At 46.0% G+C, this 26,023-nt stretch overlaps 1 protein-coding gene across 1 annotated transcript; it reads left to right on the top strand.

Annotated features, from left to right (window-relative positions):
* The first annotated feature begins 4,066 nt into the window (after positions 1 to 4,066).
* Positions 4,067 to 21,552, top strand: DNASE1L3 (deoxyribonuclease 1 like 3). The gene is made up of 8 exons (XM_047777904.1): positions 4,067 to 4,380; positions 8,279 to 8,367; positions 9,913 to 10,002; positions 10,555 to 10,667; positions 14,116 to 14,228; positions 16,811 to 16,968; positions 20,969 to 21,065; positions 21,361 to 21,552. Exons 1-8 carry the CDS (start codon positions 4,240 to 4,242, stop codon positions 21,475 to 21,477), a joined length of 918 nt encoding a protein of 305 aa, XP_047633860.1. The 5' UTR covers positions 4,067 to 4,239; the 3' UTR covers positions 21,478 to 21,552.
* Positions 21,553 to 26,023: the final 4,471 nt, after the last annotated feature.

Below are 26,023 nucleotides of genomic sequence, written 5' to 3'. Positions count from 1 at the left end.
CTTGCTCACTCATATGACATGCATAGGACTCTTCAGTAGGGGCTTACTGACAAGGACTAAACCTTAAGGCTTTGAGGGGATCTGATTGTCTCCTTTTTTTTTCTTTCTTTTTTGGCTGCTCCGAGGCATATGGAGTTGCTGGGGTAGGGATCAGACCTAAGCCATAGTTGCGACCTATGCTGCAGCTCAGCAACACCAGATCCTTTAACCCACTGTGCCAGGCTGGGGATGTACCCCGTGTCCTGCAGAGAGGCCCTTGATCCTGTTGTGTCACAATAACTCCAGGACAGTGTTTCCTAAGGTGGACATTGCTCAAGATACTAAAGGGAAATTACAGTTGAGCAGCTTTCTTTACAACAGGACTTTTCAGAACATTTAATATGCTAGTGTGTAATAAAATCTCCAAGAAGGAGTGTATGTATGCATCCTTTTTTTTCAGGAGCATCTTATTGACTAGTGTTTTGAAGTACATGCCCCAGGAAACATCATTTGTCACCACTAAATGGCAGAAGGAAGGATGCCTCAGAGTGTTCATTGTGGGTCAGGCCAGTATATACTTTCCTTCTAGGCTCTAGGCTTCCAGAAGAGATGGTCTCAAACTTCCACTTCCCAACCCTTGAGCCTGACAGGAAGAATGGAGGGTTTCTGCTGTCTCTGGCCACCAGCCCAGCCTTGTTGTTCCAGCGCCTCCACATTATCAGGGACTCATGGGGCTGGGTGGGAGCCACATATGGCTAAGTTGGCACAGAAGGACATGTTGGCATGGACACTGTTTAATCTGCTTAAAAGAATAAAAAGCTTTTGGCACCTTATCTTTCTTTTTAACTACTAAACAAGTACATGTTTCTGTAAAAAAAAAAAATCAAACAATATCCAAGTGTGTACAGTAACAAGTGGAAATTCTCTTTTATCGCCTTACCACCTCTGATTTGCAGGTTTCCTAGTGAGGTTTGCATGTGCCTGGTCTGGTTGAGGAGAAGGCTGGTCTGGAGTCAGAGTGACTGGGACTGAATCCTAGCACTGCCACAGGCTACCTGGGTATCCTTGAGTATGAGTCTCATATGCTCATCTGAAAAATGGGGGAACCATAGTATTTATTTTGAGTGAAATAAAACAGCAAGCACTCAGGGGAGCCCCTGCACTTAGCTGGATTCAGTTAGGTTTGACTCTAAGGATTTTACTTCCAGAATCCAAATACATTTTTTTTTAAGTCCATGTCCATGCAATGAATGTGCTAATTACAGAATGGGGTCAATCTTTTCCATCTGTTCATGTGATTTTTGTTGAAGTCCTCAAGGGCAGTTTCTATGTACAGAAATCACTATTCAGAGGTTCCTTTATTTTTCAAATTAATATTCAAATTATCAAAGTAACACAGTCAAAAAAGTAATTGACACTCTCATCCTAAATGTTAGGTTTGGTTTTGGGGTTTTTTTTAGGTTAGGGTTTTTTTTCTTCCTTCCCTCCCTCCCTATCTCTCTCCCTCCCTCTCTCTCTCTCTCTCTCTCTCTCTCTCTCTTTCTTTCTTTCTTCAGCTGCACCTGCAGTATATGAAGTTCCTTGACTAGGGGTCGAATCAGAGCTGCAGCTGTGGGCCTACACCACAGCCACAAAGGATCCAAGGTGCATCTGCAACCTACACCACAGCTTGCAGCAACACTGGATCCTTGACCCAGTGAGGGAGGCCAGGGATCAAACCCGTATCCTCAAAGACACTATGTCAAGTCTTTAGCCCATTGAGTCACAACAGGAACTCCAGGTTAGGTTATTTTTGATGCTGGGAATTAAAACCTTTCCCAGGACCCTGGTAATTGCCTTAGAAAATGTCATGCTTTTAAGTTCAACTTATATAAAACTTTTTAATATTTTTGTAAGTCTGGCTAGGATTTCCAGATAAAATACTTCCAGATAAGATACCCAACTAAATTTGAATTATCTAAAACTCAGGATTTCCCTGATGGCCTAGTGGTTAGGCATCTCACATGGTTGCTGCTGTGGCTCAGGTTCCAACTCTGGCCCAGGAACTTCTGCATGCTGTGGGAGTAGCCAAAAAAAATTCAAATTTACCTAATGCTTTGTATTTTTATTTGCTAACTCTGGCAACCCTACATCCAGCAAACTTAAATAATTACCTTTAAGGGATTAGGACCAATTTACAAACATTTTAAACTTTTTTTTTGGCCATGCCCATGGCATGCAAAACTTCCTGGGCCAGGGATCAAACACACTAAACAGCAGCAATTCAACCCACAGTAGTGACAAAACGGGATCCTTAACCCATGAGGCCACCAGGAACTCCTTAAACTTAAACTTCTTTATTATTATTATTATTATTATTATTATTATTTTGTCTTTCTGCCTTTTCTAGGGCTGCGCCCACAGCATATGGAGGTTCCCAGGCTAGGGGTCTAATTGGAGCTGTAGCAGCCGGCCTATACCACAGCCACAGCAACACCAGATCTGAGCCATGTCTGTGGCCTATAGCACAGCTCATGGCAATGCCGGATCCTTAACCCACTGAGCAAGGCCAGGGATCAAACCCGCAACTTCATGGTTCCTAGTCAGATTCCTTAACCACTGAGCCATGACAGGAACTCCTCCTTAAACTTCTTTTATATATTTATCATACCTATTTCCTTGTAAAGTTCTTCAGTTGTCTGAACTAAGAAAAAAAAAATCACCCTTTTTAATACTAAATAGTCCTAAGTAAATTAAACTTATAAAACACTGTTTACCCAAAAGTATTATAAATGTTCTACAACTATACAGAAATTTAGTAAGGTTTCAACTTATGACAAATCTAAATGGATTTCCTCAATTGCACATCTCTGAGTTACAAGATTACAAATTTAAAAGGCCCAAATCTCTCCTATGTTACAAGGTCATAAAATATCACATTGCACAAATTCCTTCTTAAAAGACACAAAAAAAATGTGTGCCACACTTAATTCTAAATCTTCCTCTGGTCAGAAGACACCCATTCACCAGGTAAGACAATCACTACTAGCTTTTCACCACAGATTCAACCAGGCTTAAGGCCCAAGCTATGGACAACAGGGAGATCCATATCTCCATGAGCTTAGGAAGCCTATTTCCTTCCATGTGCTATTTGGGGTTATCTCCTTAGAATGTCTGGGCTTGCTTGGCCAGAGATTTTGGCCAGGATGCTGACTTGGATGTAGGTTGGTGATATTTGCACGCTTTTCCCTGTGTCTATGACCACGTGCCCATCACTTCCAGAGTGGGTGGTCCAGAGATCCCAACACTGACTTCAAGATATTCTCGCTGCCTCCCCTCTTCACAGAAGAACTTTCTCTGCCAAAGAACTTGCACTTTGCCAAAGTGCAAATCCTACTTAGGTTTACAACTTGATTGGATTTTGCATTTCTTTTGCTTTTCAGATCTTTCTATCTTCTTGACCACATCTCGAAAAGCCATTTTACTTGGACTGAAACCCTACAATTCTTACAAAACCTTCCTTTCTCATGGTCACATATGTCTTGCAAACATTGAATAATATCAGGTTGAATCATGGATCCCTCCAGGAGCTTAACTGCTCTTTGTCCTTTAAGTCCAAGGGTATTTGACTGACCCATCCCAGCAAACCAGGAATTGCTTTCCCTGGCCATACATGGTGAGTACTTGACATGTTAAAATATGTGCAGTAAAACTTTCCTAAAAAATTATGTAATTCAAACTAGACTTAACCTCACTTACACCCATCAGGGTTGTTAGTGAGCTGGAATCTGGGTGTGTCCAGGGACAGCTAGCTGCCAAATCTCAGTGATGGTAGAAAACTTGGCAAAATTTCCTGCTGCACCCGTATTTCCACACTTCCACCCTGCAGCAGAAGACTCCACATCCCACTTGCCCTCTAGGGTGGTCCATTTCCGAGTTCATCAATTTTCAGGAAAAGGTACATGCCATGCGACCGCAGGAGAGCTGACCAGATGTCACAGCTGGTTTCCGGCTGGGTTAAGAGCGACTTTGCAGAGATTGGTGCTTAGATTAAACTGACCAGTTTCCTTGCCACAGTGACAAAAACAAGGGCTCCTAAAAAACTAGCTCATTTCCTTCATTTCCTTGGGGAATGAAACCCATGATCTTCAGTTCCTCAGAGAAGTGAAAGCAGCAACAGGGAATCCAGTAATTCCTGTTATCTGCAGGCTTCACAAGTCAGAACTCACTCTCCAGACACTGCTGTCCTCTCTCCAAGCCCTGAAGCCAGAGGAGCCCAGGATGTCTCAGCTGCTGGTCTCCCTGATGCTTCTCCTCCTCTCCACCCACAGCTCCCTGGCCCTGAGGATCTGCTCCTTCAATGTGAGGTCATTTGGGGAATCCAAGAAGGCAAACTGTAATGCCATGGATGTCATCGTGAAGGTGAGCGCTGTCTCCTGTCAGAAGGGTCACTAGATACCCCTTACGTACTCTCTACAGCTTTCAGACTTTAAGAGACTCAGGAGGAATTTAACTGGTTAGTTCCTAGGATGAAGGTAGCTGCCTTCTCTCTCCCTACTCCTCTGCCCTCTTCCTCCTTCTCTTCCCCTCCAGCCATCAACTTTTCCCCAACTCCCAATTCTCTCTCAACTTTGATAAGACTTTCCTTGGATAAAATGGCCACTGTCTTGTGACTCTGCTCACATCCCTCTGGAGTCAGCTGACTCTCTTTATCATACAGGTTAATTTATTTTTCATGCTGGGGCTGAAATATTTCCCAGGACTCTGAGTATTATGACCTTAGAAACCCCAGAGGCACCATGTTCTGGTAGGAACACCTGGAGCCCTGGGTTCAGGTTCCATCTGGCAGCCAGGTGAGCCAGCTCTGACATCCCTTCACTCCCAGCATCCAGGGCCTTTCAATAAGATGAACCTTACATAAGCTGGCTGACATCTCAGGGCTATTGGAAAATACAATGAGTTGAGGATAAGAGGTAGCACTTATAATGCCTTCACTAAGCCCACGCTGTGTCAAGCTCTATATTAGGTGCTTTATATAAGACAACTCATTTAATTTATATTAAATAAGCTGTGATCACACTTGTCATGTCTTAATATTGGCCATCACCTCCTCACCCACATTTCCTTCCTCATCAACCAGTATTCTTTAAAAAAAATAGTACCTTATTAAAAATAATTAGAGCGGAGTTCCCGTCGTGGTGCAGTGGTTAACGAATCCGACTAGGAACCATGAGGTTGTGGGTTCGGTCCCTGCCCTTGCTCAGTGGGTTAACGATACGGCGTTGCCGTGAGCTGTGGTGTAGGTTGCAGACGCGGCTCGGATCCCGCGTTGCTGTGGCTCTGGCGTAGGCCGGTGGCTACAGCTCCGATTGGACCCCTAGCCTGGGAACCTCCATATGCCGCGGGAGCGGCCCAAAAAATAACTAAAAATAATAATAATAATAATAATAATTAGAGGTATAATTTTTAAATTATAAACTTATAATTTAGAAATTAATTTTATTAAATTAGTCATCATGGACTATTTTGAAAATATAGCAACTTATAAAGAAGTATCCTATCACTTAAAGACAACAGTTGTTTGGCATTTGGGTAACTATGCAAAAATAGATTCATAAATCTGTACCTATTTTGCAGCATGGAGACACCCTATACCATCAGTTTTGTATTTTGCCTTTATATGAGAAGTATTTCACATGTTGTTAATATTCTTTTAAAACACAACCTTTTTTTTTCTTTTTTGGCTGCCCCTTGGCATATGAAATTCCTTGGTCAGGGATCAGATCTGAGCCACAGTTAATGACCTAAGCTGCAGCTGTGGCAACAATGATCCTTAACTTACTACGCAGGGCTGAGGATCGAATCTGCATGCCAGTGCCCTCAAGACACCACCAATCCTGCTGCACCACAGTGGGAACTCCTAAAACACAACTTTTAATGTTGTATAAAGCCTTATGCTATGTTTGCAACATGTTTCATTTAATGCTTTCCTCTTTGGGGATGCTTAGGTTGTTTCCAATTTTTTGTTGCAATGCATCTTCCTCTTTGATCTGTACAAGTAATAATAATAACAATAATATTTATTATGTGCCTCCTTTATGGCTAGCACTGCTCTCAGTACCCATTTGTCCACCAGCAACCCTGTGAGGGACTGTCATTATGCCACTTTATAGATGAGGAAACCAAGGTGCCAAGAAGCAATAGATACCTTTTTACAGTGGAAGACATTCCTCAGAGTAGGAAAATCAGACAAAAGGATTAATGCATTTTTTAAGGGTTTTGATATATATTCTAAAATGCCTTCCAGATAGGTCTCAATGATTAGTGACTAAATCAGCCAGCTGGCTGGGTGAGCAGCACCCAACTCTCCCTGGTGAACCCTGCAAGGCTGATGCCATGAATTGTAAGTGTATTGATGGATGAATCCTGACTGTACACAGCCCTCCTCCTCTGTCACCACACAGGTGCATCCCACACTTCTTAATGGCTGCACAGGCTGGTGATGCTGGCTCTCTCTGCCCTGCTCTTGCTGGAGCAGAAACCAGAACATATATGTGCTCTGGAAATTGGACCAGTGGCATAATCCCTCTGTTCTATGTCTTTGGAGGCTGTGTGAGAGGACGGAATTAATCTTGGAAATGCCCTGTCCTTGACAGACAAATTCCAGTCCACCAGGACCATACATGGGAAAGTCCCTGTGGTCTCCAAGGGCGTCAGCTTGGCCTGTGCCCTGATCTCCAGGTTAGTGCTCATTCTGCATACTTTAGGGGCCTCTCATTCTGCAGGGGCCTCTCCTGCATACTTTATCCACTGAGTTCCTTCCCACTTTGCCTGTTCAACCACTTCCTCCCTTGGAGCCTTCCCTCATCCTCTCGGCAGGCATAATTATTCCTCAGTATTTTTACAGCTTTTATTTTTATTTAGCACAAATTTAATTTGCTTCTCATTGTGACTAGTTCTTTCCATTTGTCTCTCTTACCAACAGTGAGTCTTTGAGGGCAGGACTGTATTTTAACAGTTAAGCATGGTGGGCTTTGCAGTCACGCAGATTTGAGTTCAGATCCTGACTCTCCCACCTGTAGTGGCCATGTTACCTTAAAGTAGCCACTCAGTCACTCTGAGTTTGCTTTCCTCCTATGTTTAATGGGCTAAAAATCATAGTTGTCTCGTAGGGTTGGGGAGGCTCAGTGTAGGCTCATAATAAATATTAGCTCTTACAGTTATTATTATAATAATTATACTGCTTTGTTTCTGCAGTGACCAGCATGGTATTTTTCACTTCTTAAGGGCTTTATAAATATTTATTTAATTAATTAATTTATTTTTATTTATTTTTTTCCACTGTACAGCATGGGGACCGAGTTACACATACATGTATACATAATTTTTCCTCCCATTGTTGTGTTGTATAAATATTTATTATTTTTTTATTGTAATTATTCAAGCAAAGCCAAGAGGTAGGGCATGCAGGGGTAATGACCTCAGGCTCTAGACTTGGGTTGCTCAGGTTCACATTCTGCCTTGGTCACTTTCTAGCTGGGTGACTTTGGACAGTATCTTAATTTTACCAGAGCTTCAGCCTCCTTGTCTTTAAAATGGACATAATGGGAGATCCCGTCATGGTGCTGTGGAAACGAATCTGACTAGGAACCATGAGGTTTCAGGTTCGATCCCTGGCCCCGCTCAGTGGGTTAAGGATCTGACATTGCTGTGAGTTGTGGCGAAAGTTGCAGACTTGGCTCAGATCTGCCATTGTTGTGGCTGTGGCACAGGCCGGGGGCTACATCTCCGACTAGAGCCCTAGCCTGGGAAACTCCATATGCAGTAGGTGCGGCCCTAAAGAGCAAAAATAAATAAATAAATAAATAAATAAATAAATAAATAAATAAATAAATAAAATGGACATAATAATAGTACTCTCCTCAGGGAATCTGTCATTTATTTCAGATAAGTTAATTTTTCTTTGTCTTTTCTAGGGCCACATGTGTAGCATATGGAGGGTCCCAGGCCAGGGATCTAATTGGAGCTGTAGCCACCAGCCTATGCCAGAGCCACAGCAATGCCAGATCTGAGCTTCTGCGACCTACACCACAGCTCACAGTGACACCAGATTCTTAACCCACTGAGCAAGGCCAGGGACTGAACCGGCAACCTAATGGTTCCTAGTCAGATTCGTTAACCACTGAGCCATGACAGGAACTCCAGGTTAATTAATTTAAAAAAGCACCCAGTGGATACTTAAAACATAGTAAATGCCCAATAAAAGGTTTCATTATTTGTAGTAAATGGCCTCATACCCCTAAAAATTCTTTCAATACAGGTCATCAAACGCTGTGACATCATACTCCTGATGGAAATCAAGGACAGCAACAACATGATCTGTCCCACGCTGATGGAGAAGCTGAATGGGTAAAGCCAGGGCTCCTGGACCCTCTGCTGGCTCAAAGCCAAGTGCAAGGGTATCTGAAAGTCCCCTGGGAACTGAAACTAGTCTGAGAGTCAGCACTGGCCCAGACCACCAGGTCATGTGGCCAACACTGCCCAGCCTTCCAACTTTATTAACTGTGACCCTGAGTACTTCCAATCAACTAGTTTTAATATGATAAAGCAAAAGAAGGAAACAGGTGACAAGTCAGGACAGAGAGAAAAGAAAGAAACAGACTAGAGATTGAGCTGAGAAGTACTATTACAAAGAAAAGATTGAATGCAAATATGAAATCGTGATAGGCCTACAGGCCGGAATACTATATAGCCATTAAAATTTACTACAGAATAGGTTAGAGCTAAATATTCCAGCATGGAAAGATGGTTGCAATATAGAGAAAAAGCAAGTTCAGAATTGTAGGTAGAAGAACCCACTGCTTGCAATTGGTCCTCCCATCCCCAGTGGTCTCAGTTACCTCCAACCTCCCTAGTCTGTGCCCTGGACTCCAGGCAGAGCCAGGCCTGTTTGTCTCCTAATTGCCTGTAAACCAGAAAGGGCCTTGGCCACCTCACAACTGAGTCACGCAAACAGTTTGCCAATCCAGCACTTGGCAGGCACTAGATTCAGAACAGGGCCAGCCTTCCCAAACTGGAAGCCCAGGAGAAGCCACTGTCTGCAATCCAGGAGCCCCATGGCCAGATCTACCTTAGCATATGCATTCCCAGGAATTTCTATAGCATCTAAGTTGGCCCCTAAAGATCTCCTCTTACTTCTCCCAACTGATTGTGAGAATATGCCACAGCTTAGATATGTCCCAGATCTTCTCATGGGACGATGGACTAAAACCACGCCAGGCTCCACCTGGGGCAGGGTTATCAGCGGGTTTGGCAAACACACCTGAGAGTCAAGCTTCTCTGATAAAGGTGAGGGGTAGGATCAATGGGATTTCATGGCTATACCCTCAGCCCCCAGGACAGAAACAATAGCTGTTTTGGAATCAGTTCCAGGACTTATGAGAAAATGCCGGGAGGTTTTCAGAGCAGGACAGAATGTTCAACAAAACTGTTACTATGAATCCTGCATATGATAAATGCTCGGGAGTGGTGCATAAACAGGGTGACTGGTGATGTTTACTCCACTAGGAAGTATAAGGCACAGCGCAGGCCAGCCCCAGAATGGGGCTGACAATGACCTGAATCTTCTACGGTCGCACAGGTGCAGGCCAAAGCAGGTGGATTTGGGGGTGAGTAGGATCTGAGTTCAAATGTCAGCTTTGTACTTGCAAACAGTAAAAATGGGGTAGCAACAGGACCCACCTTATAAGAATAAGAAATAATGGCTGTAAAGAAGCTGGCAGATGTCACATTCCCAGTCGATGGTGGCCCTTCTTAAGAGACTCAAGGGTTATGGTGAACAGTGGCCCTTCTACATGATGCCATTGCAGATGTGGAGGCAGACTGGAGGGAGGGGAACCTGTGCGGTAGAGCAATGTTTCTTCTTTAGCAAGGTAAAATCTTTACATTTTCTAGAAATTCAAGAAGAAGCGTAACATATAACTATGTGATTAGTTCTCGGCTTGGAAGAAACACATATAAAGAACAGTATGCCTTTCTCTACAAGTAAGTATAAATTTTGCTTCGTGGAACATGATTCGCTTATCGGTTATGACTGTGGAAACAAAATATGCATCTTTTCTTCAAAACCAAATTTGGACCTCGAACCAATTTTCAATATTGATCAAAGTAATTGCTGCCAACTGCTAATGTAAAGTATTAGCTCTTCAAATCTAACTTGTTGATGGGCTCACTAACCACTTGGTCAGGGTTCTTTCTCTTCAGGGCTGGGGATGGAAACCTGAGTTGCCCAACGTGGCTGCACTGGGACTTCATATTTTCATTTTCTTCCTACTAATAATTTCTGTCCCTAATAATTTGTTTAAATCTCAAGTTTAAGGTAGTACTGCTCAGATCCTCAGCTCCCAGAGGGTCATGACCCTTGAGAAGAGCTGATTGAGCCTGTTCTCAGGCAAAAGTCCCTCTCAGCTCTTGAGCCTCCACGGAAGGCCAACAAAGCTGTGGGAACCTACCCCTCTGCTTCTTGAAAGAAGTAAGAAGATAATAGTCAATTCATGTAGGAGGACTTCCTTTTTTTTTTTTTTTTTTCTCTTCTAGGGAAAAGCTAGTGTCTGTGAAGAAAAGCTATCTCTACCATGACTATCAGTCTGGAGACACAGATGTATTTTCCAGGGAACCCTTTGTGGTCTGGTTCCAGTCACCCTACACTGGTGAGACCCACAGACCCCTCTCACCCATGATCTCCCCAGGGATCCCATGAATAGGCAGCAGCCCTGAGGGTGAGCTGGGATCCAAGGGTTTATGCCACATCTTCCGGGAGGCACTAGGCTTGAGATGACCATTAAGAACTTCTAATGTTCTACATTCACTTGAATACAGAACATGTGGTATTGTTGGATGACACCAAGCCGGCTTCTCTGAATGCCACAACTCAAGACTTCCCCAGCCTAGAACCCACTTTCTGGAATCAGTGTTAACTTTACTCACTTTGGAACATTTAGGCTGATGGAAATTATTTTAAAAAATCCCTTAGTCCCGGAATTCCCACTGTGGTGCAGTGGAAATGAATCTTACTAGGAACCATGAGGTTGCAGGTTTGATCCCTGGCCTCGTTCAGTGGGTTAAGGATCAGGTGTTGCTGTGAGCTGTGGTGTAGATTGCAGATGAGGCTCGGATCCTGCGTTGCTGTGGCTGTGGCATAGGCTGGCAGTTGTAGCTCCGATTGGAACCTTAGCCTGAGAACTTCCATATGCCGTGGGTGTGGCCCTAAAAAGCAAAAAAAAAAATCCTTTAGTCCCAATGAAGTACAGCTATTCCTTCGTTTAAAAAACCTGGGTGATGGGAGTTCCTCCTGTGGCACAGAGGGTTAAGAATCCAGTGTTGTCTCTGCAGCAGTGTGGGTTCTATCCCCTGGCTGGTGCAGTGGGTTAAAGATCTGGTGCTGCCACAGCCACAGTGTAGGTCATAGCTTCAGCTTGGATTCAACCCCTGGCCCAGAAACTTCCATATGCTGTGGAAGAAAAATTAAGAAAAATTAAGAAAAAAAAAAAGGGAAAAAAAATCCGGTAAAAATGAACTCCCAATCTAGAGCTGCACTCTCCCTCAGGTAACCACAGAGCAATCCCCTCCATGGGCTGCGGGTAGAGAGGAAATCCACATGACTGCACCCTGAGCTCTGACAACAACAGTACTTACATTAGTCATAGCAATTATTGATCCCTGATTAGTACCAGTTTCCTGTAATCTCTACAACACCCTACAAGGTAAGAACTAGGATTATCTTTTTACATCAGAGGAAACAGAAATTCAAACAGGTGGAGTCATTTATCCAAGATTACCCAGCAGCTACTGAAGTGGACAAGCCAGGGCTGTGACACAAGCTGTCATCATGGGAGCCCACAATTTTAACCACCATGCAACACTCAATGGAAAGTCAAGAATTAATTTGGTTTGTAGATTGGAACTATATAGCATCAAATATTTTTTTCAGTACCCACTACATGCCAGGTTCTGTTCTGAACAAGGTCCCCAGCCTTGTGAAGTTATCCTGTGGCAGGGGAGACAGATAATGACCAAACAAATACAGTAGAGCTATACGTATGAATACCGATATCTATACTACACAAATATTAACATCTTGAACTATGAAGTTAACTATTTCTGCAGAGGGTTAAGTAGCTCAGGGGCAGAGTATGTCAGGAAAACAAACATGGGAGAATGGTGGAAAATTCCCAGGAGAAAAACAAAGAAACAAGGGAGTTCCCATTGTGGCACAGCAGAAACGGATCCAACTAGTATCTATAAGGATGCAGGTTCGATCCCTGACAGTAGGTCCGGGATCTGGCATTGCCATGAGGTGTGGTGTAGGTCACAGATATAGCTCATATCCCATGTTGCTGTGGCTGTGGAGTAGACCAGTCACTGCAGCTCCATTCGACCCCTAACCCTGGGAACTTCTATATGCCACTGGTGTGGCCCTAAAAAGGAAAAAAAAAAAAAATGAGAAGGAGGTGGGGCTATTGAGGACAAGAAATGCCTCAGTGAGAGAACATTCAATAATCATGCACACGATTCACATTTAGCTGACTCTGGGCAGAGCAGGGAGGCCCTCCCTACTAAAGGATCATTTCTTCTCTGAGAGAGTCCTCAGCCTTGGTGACTTGCTAGACAAACAAACAAATGAGTCTGTCTGGAGCCTCCACCCCTCCCTACTCCCCCTCCACCGTCCCCATCCCCCCCCCAGGGTATGACACCACATTGTGCCTTGTTTGAGTTTTCCCTCCTGTACCAGGAACCATCTTTATGTCCCCTTTGGGAGTAAAGATGAAGTAGTTGGCCACTCATCTATCTTTCATTTCCTTCATTTATTCTCTCAATCATTCATTCATTCATGTATTCAATCAATGAACATTTCTGATCACCTCCAGTGTGCCTGGCACAGCACTAAGTGCTAGAGCCAAAAGGTGAACAAGACAGATAAGTCTGCTTTCCCAGAGCTTAGGTTCCGGTTAGCCAAGCAGGTAATTTCAGACCATGAAGGCGGTAAGCAGGGTTCACTTAATAGTGGAATGAGGGGCCCACCTTAGATGGGGTTGGCCCCTTGGAGGTGGCAATGGGCTGGGACCCGAAGAAGCCAGTCAGAGAGAGTTGGCAGAAGGGCATTCCAGAGGGAGGGCAGAGTAAACATGGAAGCTCAGAGGAGGGAAAGAAGTTGGGGTGTTGGGAAGACCCAAGAGGAGAGAGAGAGGAGGGGAGAAGAGTGGGACGGAGAGCAAGAGACAGGCTGCTGGACCAGGGTGAGGTCCTGGAGACACGCTGGGGACTTGAGCCCCCAGCTCCTGCGTGGAAGTGGGGACCCAGGCACAGAACAAGGGAAAGCCCAGGAGGAGGCGTTCGGAACACAGGCGACAGCTGCTGTTAGCAGGTAGGCAAGGCTCATGCCCTCACGCAGTTTCCTGCAGTCCCTTCTGGTGGGGGAGGTTTTTAGACATGTCTCAACAGGCCACTTTAGTTTTTAAATAAATTTTCAGGCTTTTTTTTTTTTTTTTCCTGATTACAAAACCCAAAAGGCTTATTAATTTAAAAAAAAGAAAATACAGATTTTTTTTTGTCTTTTTGCCTTTTCTAGGGCTGCTCCTGTGGCACATGGAGGTTCCCAGGCTAGGGGTATAATCAGAGATGTAGCCACCGGCCTACGCCACAGCCACAGCAACACCAGATCCGAGCCGAGTCTGCAACCTACACCACAGCTCATGGCAACACCAGATCCTTAACCCACTGAGCAAGGCCAGGGATTGAACCCGCAACCTCATGGTTCCTAGTCAGATTTGTTAACCACTGAGGCACGACGGGAACTCCCAGATTTTTTTTTTTTTTTTTTATGAGAAAGTAAAAACGCCTACAATGCCAGTGAGGAACACCGTCTACCAGCTTTCTCTTAGCCATGAAGGGTGAGAGGGAGAAAAGAGGTTTCCATGTGCTGACAAGAGCAGCCTAATGCCCCTAAGAGCATTCAAATCAGAGCCATTGGCTGGATCCTCTGGAAATGGGGGGCCCCAGACGACAGAGGCTGTACCTTCTTGGCGGACAGCCTGTTTCCCAAAGCAGTGCTTGTGGACGGAGGAAATGCGTGATCTCCACCTCTTTCCTGTTCTTCAGCGGTCAAGGACTTCGTGATCATCCCCCTGCACACCACCCCTGAGACATCCGTTAAAGAGATTGATGAGCTGGTCGATGTCTATCTGGATGTGAAACGCCGCTGGGAGGCCGAGGTGATGACCCTCTTTGTCTGTTGAATGCCTGTCTGTCTATCAGGAGCAGAGTCTGGTCCCTGAGCGGGATGAGTGACTCTGGGAGGGGGAGGGGGCAGGCCCTGTGCAGACCACCACCACATCAGAGCCTCTTTTGAGGCCTTTCCAAGGCCCTAAATAACCTTTTTGCTAAATCTGCCCGAGTGTGTCTTGGGAATTCATAACTAACGCTGGCTGCCAGCATTCACTGAGAGAATGAATAGCTGGTTCCAGGCACCATGCTGAGGCGGTACACAGACAAGTTTATTTAATTCTCCCAAGAGCTTGATGAGAGAACTGCTTTAATCATTCTCACTTTGCAACTTACAACAGTGAGACACAAGGAAATCAGGAGTCCTTAAGATGCAAGGGACAGAATCTCAAACTGGCTCATGTAAAGGAAGAACAATTTATGGGTCCAAGCACAGCTGGATCTAGGGCTTGATTACAAAGTAATCAGGGTCCCTCTCCCTCTCCCCATCTGCTGGCTCTCCTTTCCTCTGGGTGGGTTCCATTCTCAGGCTGGCTCCATCCTTGCCATGGCAAGCTAGCCATCAGCAACTTTCAGAGCAAGGGCCAAATCTTCTCTCCCATAATGCAACAAACATCCTGCGATTGAGTCTCATTGGCTCTGATTGGGTCACATGTCTAGCCCTGAACCAAACACTGTGATCAGGTGGTTGAGATGCTCTGACTGGTTAAGTTTGTGTCAGCTCCACCCCCACCTCATGGAATAAGATGGAAGAGGGAGGTGGTTTCCCAAAGAATAAGAATACACCCACCATTCCTCTTGGCCTCAATTATTTCCTCATCTGGAAAACAGGGATGCCCCCCTCTGTGGCTGTGAGGGTCTATGAAAGCTCTTGGCCAAAGTGGAAGTGCTCCAGAGGGCTCTTCCTCATTCTTCTTTTCTCCTTCTGAGATGTGATTCCAGTGATCCTCCTCCTCCTCAGCTCTGCCCCAGCCAAGTGTGGACACAGAGCTGGGGCATGACAGGTATATTTCATCACTTATTTGTAAAAGACAGAGCAAGAGAAAAACTCATTCTTTCCTAAAAACTGTAAATTCCCTTCATTCAGCAAGAATTTACTAAGCATTTGTTAAGTGCTAGGCACTGGGTCGGGGGAGGCATCGATGGCAGAAAAGTGAGCAAGAGGGGAAACTGCTGAGAGGCCTTCAGTGAGGCTGACTGGGATTCAATTCCCAACTTCACCACTAGAACCTCCAAGGTGAGTAGCCTAGAGCAGGTCACTTTTTCCCTCTATCCTGTTTCCAGAAGGGTCAAAGGTCTCTTCTACCTCCTAGGGTTTACTGTGAGACTCAAGCTTTATAAAACATTTCATGCTGAGCCTGCACACAGTGAAAGCTCAGTAAATTATGCCTATATTAATAGAAGCTGGTGGACACACAGGTTAAGGATGACATCCTGTCTTCAACTGTGCCCATCCATCTCAGGGAAAACCACGATACCCAGGATCAGAATAAAGTGTTTTTGAAGAAAACTCCAAAGTCAGCAACGGCACCAAACAATAGCACACACAAGGAAATCTGCGTTTCCTCTGGATTTAGGAATAGTAAAATTCTGTTCCAAGGGCTCTGCGGGTGGGGTGGGGGGCACTTCCAGGCTGGAATGGTTCTGATGGTGGCCTGAGGCCAGAGGTGGACAGCTCACTCTATGCCCCCCTCCCCTCAAGGCTCTTTTCACTTCCTCAGCAGACAATATTTCCATGGGAGTAAGTTTCCAACTTCAGAACAATAGGAAAGTTTTGAGAGCAGTGCTAAAGCTGGCAATACACCACCCCTTTCATTTTTGTTGTCTGGAAACAAAAGGCATTGATTCATTCATATGCTTATACCCTACAGTAGTTGAAGCCAAGAGATGTGAGGGAATAACTGAGCTGGATTCTTTCATCCCCACCTAAATCCTAAATCCTAAATCAGCGGGCCGACTTAGAGCGACGTGGTGACTAAGAACAGAAGGGAGCAGCTACAGCAAACATCCTACTTCCCATTAAAAATACCCTCCTTGTCATACTCGCCTGTCGAACACTCATCAGACCTGTGACCCCATTTTAAACTCTGGGCCTCGTCTTTTAAAAAGCAAAAAGAAACTGAGACCCTGTATTCATTTGCAAGGGCTGTCATAACAAAGTACCAAAGACTGGGTGGCTTAAACAGCAGAAATTTCTATCCTCACTGTATGGAGGCTAGATGTCCAAGACCAAGGTAGCAACAGGGTTCGGTGCTTCTGAGGCCCCTCTCCTTGGTCTTCCCTCTGTGTCTTGCTATGTCCTAATCTCTTTCTATGAGGACATGAGTCAGATCGGATCAGGGCCCGGCCACATAACCTCATTTTACCTGAATTTGTTCTTTAAAGGCCATCTGCAAACATAGTTACATTCTGAGGTACCAGGGGTTAGAACATATGAGTCTGGGGGGGACACGATTTAGCCAGTAACAGAACTGATCGTTTACTGGCTCCACTGGGAGATGGAGTCATTGCTACCAGTCCTGAGTGAAAGCATTAGACAACATTGCCTACAGTTTCAAATCTTGTATTTCAGAATTTCATTTTCATGGGTGACTTCAATGCTGGCTGCAGCTATGTCCCCAAGAAGGCCTGGAAGAACATCCGCCTAAGGACTGACCCCATGTTCATTTGGCTGATCAAGGACCAAGAAGACACCACAGTCAAGAAGAGCACAAACTGTGCCTATGACAGGTAGGGGGCATCTGCCAGACCACTGCTAGCCCACATGGCGCTTGGTGCTCATTGGAAAAGGCAGCCCCCTCTGAGCAGGTGAAGCTCATGGCTGGGAGGGTGGAGCCAACTAGACTTTAGGCCCCTCCACTGGGTACTCTGTGCAGCATACAAACTGCATGGCCATATATGGTGGCCCTGGGCACTGTAGCTTAGCAGTGGCAAGTACGGGCTTTGATGTCAGACAGGCCTGGGTTCAAATTCTGGCTCTGCCACTTAATATGGTGGACCCAAGAGGCTTAAACTCTCTGTGTCCCCATAAAATGAAGACTGTAGTAGTGCCTCACTCAGGAATATATGATGAAGACTAAGTAACATATATAAATCTTCTAGCGCAATGTCTGGTATAAGCTAAGTGTTCAAAATGTTCACTGGCTGTTAATTATTCCATCTCAAAGACATACCACAATTTATTCACTCAATCCCCTATCACTGGGCATTGGGTTATTATCAAAAGTTTGCTATTAAAAGATGGTTAAAATGAACATCTTGGAGTTCCCGTTGCAGCGCAGCAGAAACGAATCCGACTAGGAACCATGAGGTTGCAGGTTTGATCCCTGGCCTCACTCAGTGGGTTAAGGATCTGGTGTTGCCATGAGCTGTGGTCTGTGGTGTAGGCCGGCATCCCTAGCTCCCATTAGACCCCTAGCCTGGGAACCTCCACATGCCGCAAGTGCGGCCCTAAAAAGTGAAAAAAATTAATAATTAAAATAAAATGAAATGAACATCCTATACATGCATTTTGAGATTTCATCAGGGTAAAAGTCTAAAAATGAGACCAGTTAGTGCAAGGAAATTTACACTTCTAATGCTTTTGCTACACATTTCTAAATGCAAACATTTACATTTAAATAATAGCATTCTCTGGATATTATAAAGTTTCCCTGGGGATTTTCAATCAGCTTTCAATTTTGCTCCTTAAGTCAGGAGGGAGATGGGAGGTACCTGAAGCATGAAGAGGTTCCTAATCTGCACATCCACAGTAGACACCACATGCAGGGAATTCCCCAGAGCCCTGGTCCCACAAGTGGCTTCTGTTCCCCGAGGTCAGCCTGCCGCTGAGGATGCACGAGACTGCCACCTGCAAAAGAGGACAGTTCTCATTTCTCTAGTTTTGAGTTCTGATTTTCAGTTCCATCCCATGGCCTCTGTTCCTCTTGGAGCTTTCAGGGCTGGTGTGTCCTTTGCAGACATCATCACGCCAGCTCCCCAGAGTGGAAACAGCCCTGTCCCTGGGGAGAGCAGGACCAAGGTGGGGGTTACAGAAGACTCAGCTTCCTGGGCACCTGTCCCCTTCTCCCATTTTGAGGGGCTGCAGCACAGCTGACTGGAGAGAGCCACTCACCCACTTGCTCATGCCAACTGTGTGGCCTTGGGCAGGTCAAGTCCATTCTATGGTCCCATTCGTTATTTTGGCTGCGCCCATGGCACGTAGGCCAGGGGTTGCATTCATACTGCAGTTGCAGCCTACACCACAGCTGCAGCAACTCAGGATCCTTAACCCACTGTACCACCAAGGGAACTTCCTGCGGCTCCATTCTTTATTCCTTTCAAAGGAGAGGGAGGCAACTGAAAGGAATAGAGCAGAACAATGAATGACAGGGAAGATGGATTAGGAGAGGTGGGGAAATAGGTTAAAAAAGGTGTTTACTCAAGGAACCCTTGTTTTATGCAATTCTCTGCCAAAGCACAACAGGATTAAAATGTGGCTTTTTTAATTTTATGGCTGACCCGCTGCATATGGAAGTTCCTGGTCCAGGGACTGAATCCATTGGAGTCACAGCTGCAACCTACACCACAGCTGTGGCAACACTGGATCATTAACCCACTGCACTGGACCAGGAATCAAACCAATGCCTCCCCAGCCACCTGAGCAGCTGCAGTGGAATTGTTCACTGACTGTGCCACAGTAGGAACTGCTGCAATGTGCTTTTAAAATAATTTCTTGTTTCGCTGCTCTCAATTTTCTCTTTCCCCTAATAGCATGTATCTTCTGTGGTGTGCAAAATGGCACATAAGTATTTAGTAAGGGGAGTAAGATGAAAGGGCCTCAATTCCAATCTTTGTTCTGTGTGCAAATATTTACTGAACACCTTCCACATTCTGAGCACACGTGGACATGCTGAAATACCCAGAGCTGCTTGGGCAATGGAGTAATCCTGGGAGCTGAGCGTGGTCAGCAGACACACCTGCACACAGAACTAGCAGATGTCTGAGCTAGGGGAGCCTTAACTGTACTGTGCCTGGATCTCTGGATCTGAAAGGATGGCTTCAAGGATGGCTTCACCCAAACATGAAAATAGCGTTAAGTTCAAATCTAACCAGGTGGCAAACAAAGGAAACCAAGTCAGCTGGCTGGAGTCAGGGAAATTCTGTGGACAGTCATGAGCTGGCAGTTTGACACATCTTGTCATACTTTAGCCAGTTGGATGAGGCCATGTAGACCTTAACTGCATCACCACACCTGGGATACGTTAAAGTCTGTTTCCCAAACTCATTTAAACACTGTGGTCCCAGTTTTTTGTCATTGCTGCAAAACAACTGCACTATGGTTTTTCTCTATGTTCATCTTGAAATCCATTCATTTCTTACTGAAATAAATTCATTTCTAAATGAAAGTTCATATACTAAGGCAAGAAAACAGTGTAATTTGCCATAAAAAAAATGGTAAAAAGAAGCCCAGTGAAAAACCGAACAATGTTAAATTGTGCCTTAATTCTCTTGTTTACAGAAAGCTCTCTCTTGGTTTATACAGGAGCTTAGGGAGCCATTAAAGATAAGCCAGAACCTTTCTCCACAGTTGAATCAGGAAAAGTGAAAATAACTGCAAAAGGAACACCATGTTCAGTGAACTGTTGTTATGTGCTGTCATAGTCATGTCTCTTCCACTGCCCAGGCTCCCTGCCCACACTGTGGACACTGTCCTGGTGCCCAAAGGTTGAGGCAGGGCTGGTCCTGTTTCCCAGTCCTAGGGACTGTCCTGAGGGCCTTTGATGGGGAGGGGGAAACTTGCCACTTAACCCCTCTTGAGTTCTTGTGGCTGGACTAACAATAAAATTGACACAAGACCAATTAACAGGAAAAAAAGAAACAAAGCTTAATTTGTATGGGAGTTCCCGTCATGGCTCAGCAGAAACAACCTGAGTAGTATCCCTGAGGACATAGGTTCAACCCCTGGCCTCGCTCAGTGGGTTAAGGATCTGGTGTTGCCGTGAGCTGTGGGGCACAGACATGGCTCAGATCCCACGTGGCTGTGGGGTAGGCCAGCAGCTCTAGCTCTGATTGGACCCCCTAGCCTGGGAAATTCAATATGCCCCAAGTGTGGCCCTAAAAAAAAAAAAAAGAGAGACAAAAAAAACTTGTGTGCATGAGGTCTCATAGAAATGGGACCTAAGTGGCCAAAGCAGGGGTCTTTTATACTTTTTGGACAGAAGCAATGAATTTGTGACAAAATGAAAGGACAAAGAAACTCAGGTTTGGAGTGCTCAATTAGTGAAGACTCTAAATAGAATTTGGGCTCGAGATAGTCAACTGAAGTAACAAGGTTTGTCTGCAAAGGCTTCTCAGCCCCAATTCCCTATCTCGGGTGATAAGGGTGTCTGCCCTTCCTTCTACCTCCGAACACAGGGGTGCACCTTTCAGAGGGGAGATTATTTCCTGCTTTCAGGGAGCTGGAAAGGAAGCGCAGAGCGTCCCTCCTGCCTTGGCTGTTTCTTAAGGAACCTTAAGTAACTTTACTTCAATATAATCAATATGCCAAAATAATCAATGTGGCGTATTTTGTGGCATATTTTTGGGTGGCCTGCCCTGAGCCCAAACACAAGCTAAAACCAGGGCTGGATTTTTGAACACCCTGTGAAATGGCTGTTCAGTCCATTCCAGATCTCAAGCAGGAATCCTGGTTCGACCTCAGCAACCAACAGAGTGGATTAAAGTGACTATTTTCCCTCTCCTTTCCCAGGATTGTGCTTCGAGGCCAAGAGATTGTCAGCACCGTTGTTCCTGGCTCAAACAGCATCTTTGACTTCCAGAAAGCTTACAGGTTGACCGAAGAGAAGGTACGGCTGTCATTTTGCCTTTCTGTGTCACCATCCGGGGAAGATGGGGTGGTGTCACCCGGGGCATTCAGGCCACCACTGGAGACACATTAGGCCATCTGACCTTGAGTTTCAAAGCCGATGATTCCCTGACTTGAGGATTTGTCTCAGTTTCTGATGGTACTGGTCCAGAATGATGCTCCGAGTGTGTTCTGCTGGTTGACTTGAGGCATTTCATCCTGGGCCTCCCGGAGCCTGAATCTGTTCGTCAGAGTGTCTCCTAATTCCCCAACTTATCTCTCTTTTTTCTTTATAGGCCCTGGATGTCAGCGACCACTTTCCAGTTGAATTTAAACTTCAGTCTTCAAGGGCCTTCACCAACAGCAAAAAATCCATCTCTTCAAAGAAGAAAAAAAAGGCCAGTCGCACCTAAATACAAGGCACCATTTTATTAACCATTTCTTGCCTCTCAATAAAGCAAGAACTGTTCCTTGTGCTTGGGAAACAAGACTGGCCCAACTGCTTTCACAATTTCAACTTGAATCTAATCCACCTTGAGCCAAACTGGGAAAGAGCGTCTTCTGTTCTTCCTCCTGGGCTCATACCTCTCCTGAATTGCTCAAAAGGAAACTGGGGGCTTTTGCAGTGCAAAGGGATGGCCTTCTTACCCTGAGCTAGAGCCCCACCAGCTGTCACTGCTCAACAAGCCGAGAGAGGCCACAGGAGGAGGAACATTGACTTTCGGTTTTCTTGATGGTGTCCTGTTCCAAAGGAAATGACCAGACACACCAAGAACACCAAGGCCCCAACCGGACCCCATGATTTGGGCAGTGAGCTACTTTTCCTGACTGAGGTCACGCAGCCATGGCATCTCAGAGGCGTGAGGGATGAAGGCCATTCCCACTGGTCTCCTAGCCTCCAAATAGTCCCCCAACCCGGCCAGCCTAGTAACCACCTGTGTCATCCTTTGAGGTTCTGATCTGACCACAGCCCTCCCCTCCCAATCCCCATCCCCTGCTTTTAAATCCTTCAGAAGCTCCTGTCACCACCTGGAGAGAACCCAGGACATCTGGATGCCCATGAAGATCCCTATTCCCTGGCCTATCATGTCAGTCTTACCTTGGTCCCACCATGCACTTTAGCTCAGCAAGACTGCCCCTTCCCCGCAGGCCCCAAGCACTCTCTCCTTCTGGGCTTTGGCTCAGGCCATCCCAGAGCCTGGGCTGTGCCCCGACCCCACCCTCATGTATGCCAATAGCCCTACTGTAAGATTCACCACACTGTGTGTGTGTCACCAAAACCACTCTTTGGGCTCTTTGGGGGATCTGGTGGGACAAAGGCCCAGCTGGCTGGGAGGGACTGGAGGAGTCTGTTATCTCTCTGCAAGTGAAGCCTTGCAGAGGAGTCCAGCAGAAAGGCACGTTTTACCTATACCCAAGGTGACCATTTGGGTTTCCTTTGCTTTGTCTTTCCTTACATTGTTTCTTTGTCCAAGTAGTACATGAACAGGGCTAAAGTCTGCAAGCAGTACCAAGGAATAAGCAGTGACAAGGAACACTGGCCCATGCCCCCAGCCCTGGTTACCTGTCTTCAAAGCAGCCCCTCCCTCTCTCTTTTTTTTGGCCACACCTGTGGTGTGTGGAAGTTCCTGGACCGGGGATCAAACCCGTGCCACAGCAGCAATCCAGGCCACTGCAGTGACAGCTCCAGATCCTTAACCCGCTGCACAAGGGAACTCTTAGAAGCAGCCCCTCTTAGCAGCTTGCACATTCCTCCAGAGAGAGTCTGGGCATAAATTATCACCATGTGTAACCTTGAGAAACAAGGGGTAAAGCATAGTAAATACGCAGTCCTTCCCTTTGCTGATTTTCCTAAATACATCAAGGACAATATGACTTTTGATACAAGAAAAAGAGACCACAAGCATGATTTCTGAAATGTGGTTACATGTGACTGAGGGCATAAAACCCAAAGGGCACTGCCTTAAAAGGGGGAAATCATTATCCCCTCCGCAAACACTCAGTTAACCTCAGAGGTCTTGCTGGAACTGACAGGGGAGGTGGCAAGGCTGTGAAATGTCTGTCACTTCTTCTGAGCAGAGGTCACTGAGCCAGGAAAACTCAGTTTCCAAGGTCCAAAATGGTCAGGCAGGCAATTCACAAAAGAGCTTATGTTGAAGGAAAGGATTATCCTTTTCCTCCAAAGACCAGCATCCTGCCTGGGACAAGAGCCCTGTGCTTGGGGGGTGGGGAGAGGCAGAGGAAGTGGGCCAGACACTAGTGAGCCTGTCCACCGCTCTGACCTGGTCTTGCCACCCTGAGGCCTCCTCAGCGACATGACGTCTCTCTGTGCCTGCACTGGAGCAGCGTACTGGTGCCATAGACATCTGCCAGCTCTCATTCTGGGCAAACTCTGCAGGACAAGAGGGGATGGAGAGGGGCTTCTTAGCTCCCTGATACAACTTCACAGAGCTACAGACATCCCCACCCACCCTTACCTGCCGCCACCCCGTCCCCAGCCTGGCCTTGCTGGGACAAGGGGAGGGGGAGGGAGGTGTACCCTGGTCCTAGGCATTCTTCCAGCTTGGGTTTTGTCCAGAGGGTTTGAAATCCCAGGGAACCTGTTACTGTACCGATCCCAGGGCCCGACACCCCTGGAATGTGTCTCAGGAGGTCTACATTTTAAACAAGCTCGTGGGTAATTTGAGGATCAGACTTTTCTCTCATTAATTCTTGAGGACCAGATTCTCAGGTTGGAGAAGATGGTAAGCCTTCCTTGGCGTGAAGAGGAATAACATGGTGCACACCTTCACCTACCAGTTGTGGGACCTTGAGCGGGTCACTAGCCTTGTTTCCTTATGCATAAAATGGGGAAAAAAAGAATCAACTTATGGCCAGGGATGGCAGCCTCAGCAATGAAGCCTCCTACCACCTCCAAAATCATCACGGATGTATGACCTGCCATATTCAGTAAGAACTCAGATTGGAATATTTAATGATGCCAATCCTAGGGTTTTAGAACCGCTTTGCAGCCTATTTCCTGAAATGCATTTAGACTTAGCCAGCAAAGACCAGCCCGGCCGCACTCTGTTGGATATGGACGATGGTACAGAAAGTACTACCCTGTGAAGAAAGCCACCCCCGCCCTTGACCCCTTCCACCCTGGTGAGTGGAACCAGGCAGACATTCATCTTCGCAGACCAAACAGTGAGAAGCTTTCAGCGGAAGGGAAAAGAAGGCCTCACCACTCAGGACCTGGCCTCCTCCCAGCCCAGGGAGAGCGAGGAGGCTGACACTTAAAGCTGAATGACCTGTGTCGTGCAGAACTCGGCTTTCTTCACAGGGGAAAGAATCATGCCAAAATAAATAAAAGAGAATTTTTAAAAAGAACTGCCTATAGTGGAAAGAGTATTCTGTGTAGGAAGCCTGTGTCACTGCTGTGAATGCAGGCAGCACTCTCGGCAAATTGGAATGAATGAAAAGCAATGCGTGAACCACCTATTTCATAAAATACATCTGTTACACAAGTCGCCTACTTCCTGCTACTTGGACTTTTCATGCTCCCGTTTATCAAGGGAGGTTCCTCTCCCTCAGACTTGCTGCAGAATCATTTTGTATGAAGTGTGGGCTGTGTCTCCCCCTCAGAACTACGAGCATCGGTGGTGACCGCTGGATCCATCACCTCAGCAGACTGGATCGCCTTGTGCCTTGTTGGATTGCCAGAATGAAGAGAGAAATGCTGTGGGTTTTTTTTTTTTTTTTTTTTCGTTTTCCAAACAATGTAATTGCTACTTGATAAGGAAAGAACATTGTTTTAGTTCATATTTAATTTGAGTTAAATATATTCTATGGTTTATATATTAAAAAAAAAGAATCAACTTCCCAGGTGAAGGTCAAATAAGGCAATGCATGTAAAACACTGACTGTGTGCCTGACATCCCGTAAGCCCTCAACAAATGGAGGCTGCATTTTTTAAATTTGTTTTTTGTTTTTCTGGCCATGCCTGTGGTTGTGGTATGGGGAAGTTCCTAGGCCAGGGACTGAACCCCAGCCACAGTAGTAAGCCAAACCACAGCAGTGACATGGCCAAGTCCTTAATCATTAGGCCACCAGGGAACTCCAAGTTTGCATTTTTAACAGGACTTGCTCTGTTGAAGGGTAGGCCACTCAAGCCTTTGGGTTCATATGGCTCTCAATTATTTAGAAGGAATTTCTGCCACACAAGGAATCAGGCCAAGGTTTCACTTATCATTCATTATAGCCCCTCCTTCCAGTCCTTGTTATTTTCTTGTCCTCATCAACATCCCTTTCCGGCCTCAGACAGACATGCTCCCAGTGCTGTTCATCCTGTCCCTGTGGGTGGATCAGGGGTGGGGAGGAGAAGCTTCTCCAGTTCAGCAGCCCTGGCTCCCATCTCTTCCTCAGGTTGGAGAAGACAAGTATAAAGGGCAGTTAACAAACCAGGAGAGGAGAAAGTGGACGCCACAAAAAAAGTGACAAACTGGGAGTTCTCGTCATGGCCCAGCAGTTAACAAATCTGACTAGTATCCATGAGGATGCAGGTTCAATCCCTGGCCTCGCTCAGTGGGTTAAGGATCTGGCATTGCTGTGAGCTGTGGTGTAGGTCGCAGATGTGGCTTGGATCCCATGTTTCTGTGGCTGTGGTATAGGCTGGTGGCCACAGCTCTGATTGGACCCCTAGCCTGGGAAACTCCGTATGCCTCGGATGCGGCCGTAAGAAGCAAAAAAAAAAGCGACAAACTGGAGGCCACATCTCTCTTCCCTCCCAGAAGGAGAAAAAGCGCCCAGCACAGGTGGGGATGTGGGTGAGAGAGGGACACATCTGCATCAGCTGCCAGATCTCCCCATCAGGACTTCCACCTAAATGATTCTAAAGGCAGAGGCCACAGTGAGGAGCCAGTGTTCCCATGCCACTTACCCACAGGTCCCATCAGGACTCTAGCACCAGTGCTTCCAGCT

The sequence above is a fragment of the Phacochoerus africanus genome, chromosome 1, assembly GCF_016906955.1.
Source record: "Phacochoerus africanus isolate WHEZ1 chromosome 1, ROS_Pafr_v1, whole genome shotgun sequence".
NCBI classification, from domain to species: domain Eukaryota; kingdom Metazoa; phylum Chordata; class Mammalia; order Artiodactyla; family Suidae; genus Phacochoerus; species Phacochoerus africanus.
The sequence above is the reverse complement of the archived record's forward strand: the minus strand, read 5'-3'. Positions and strand labels throughout refer to the sequence as shown.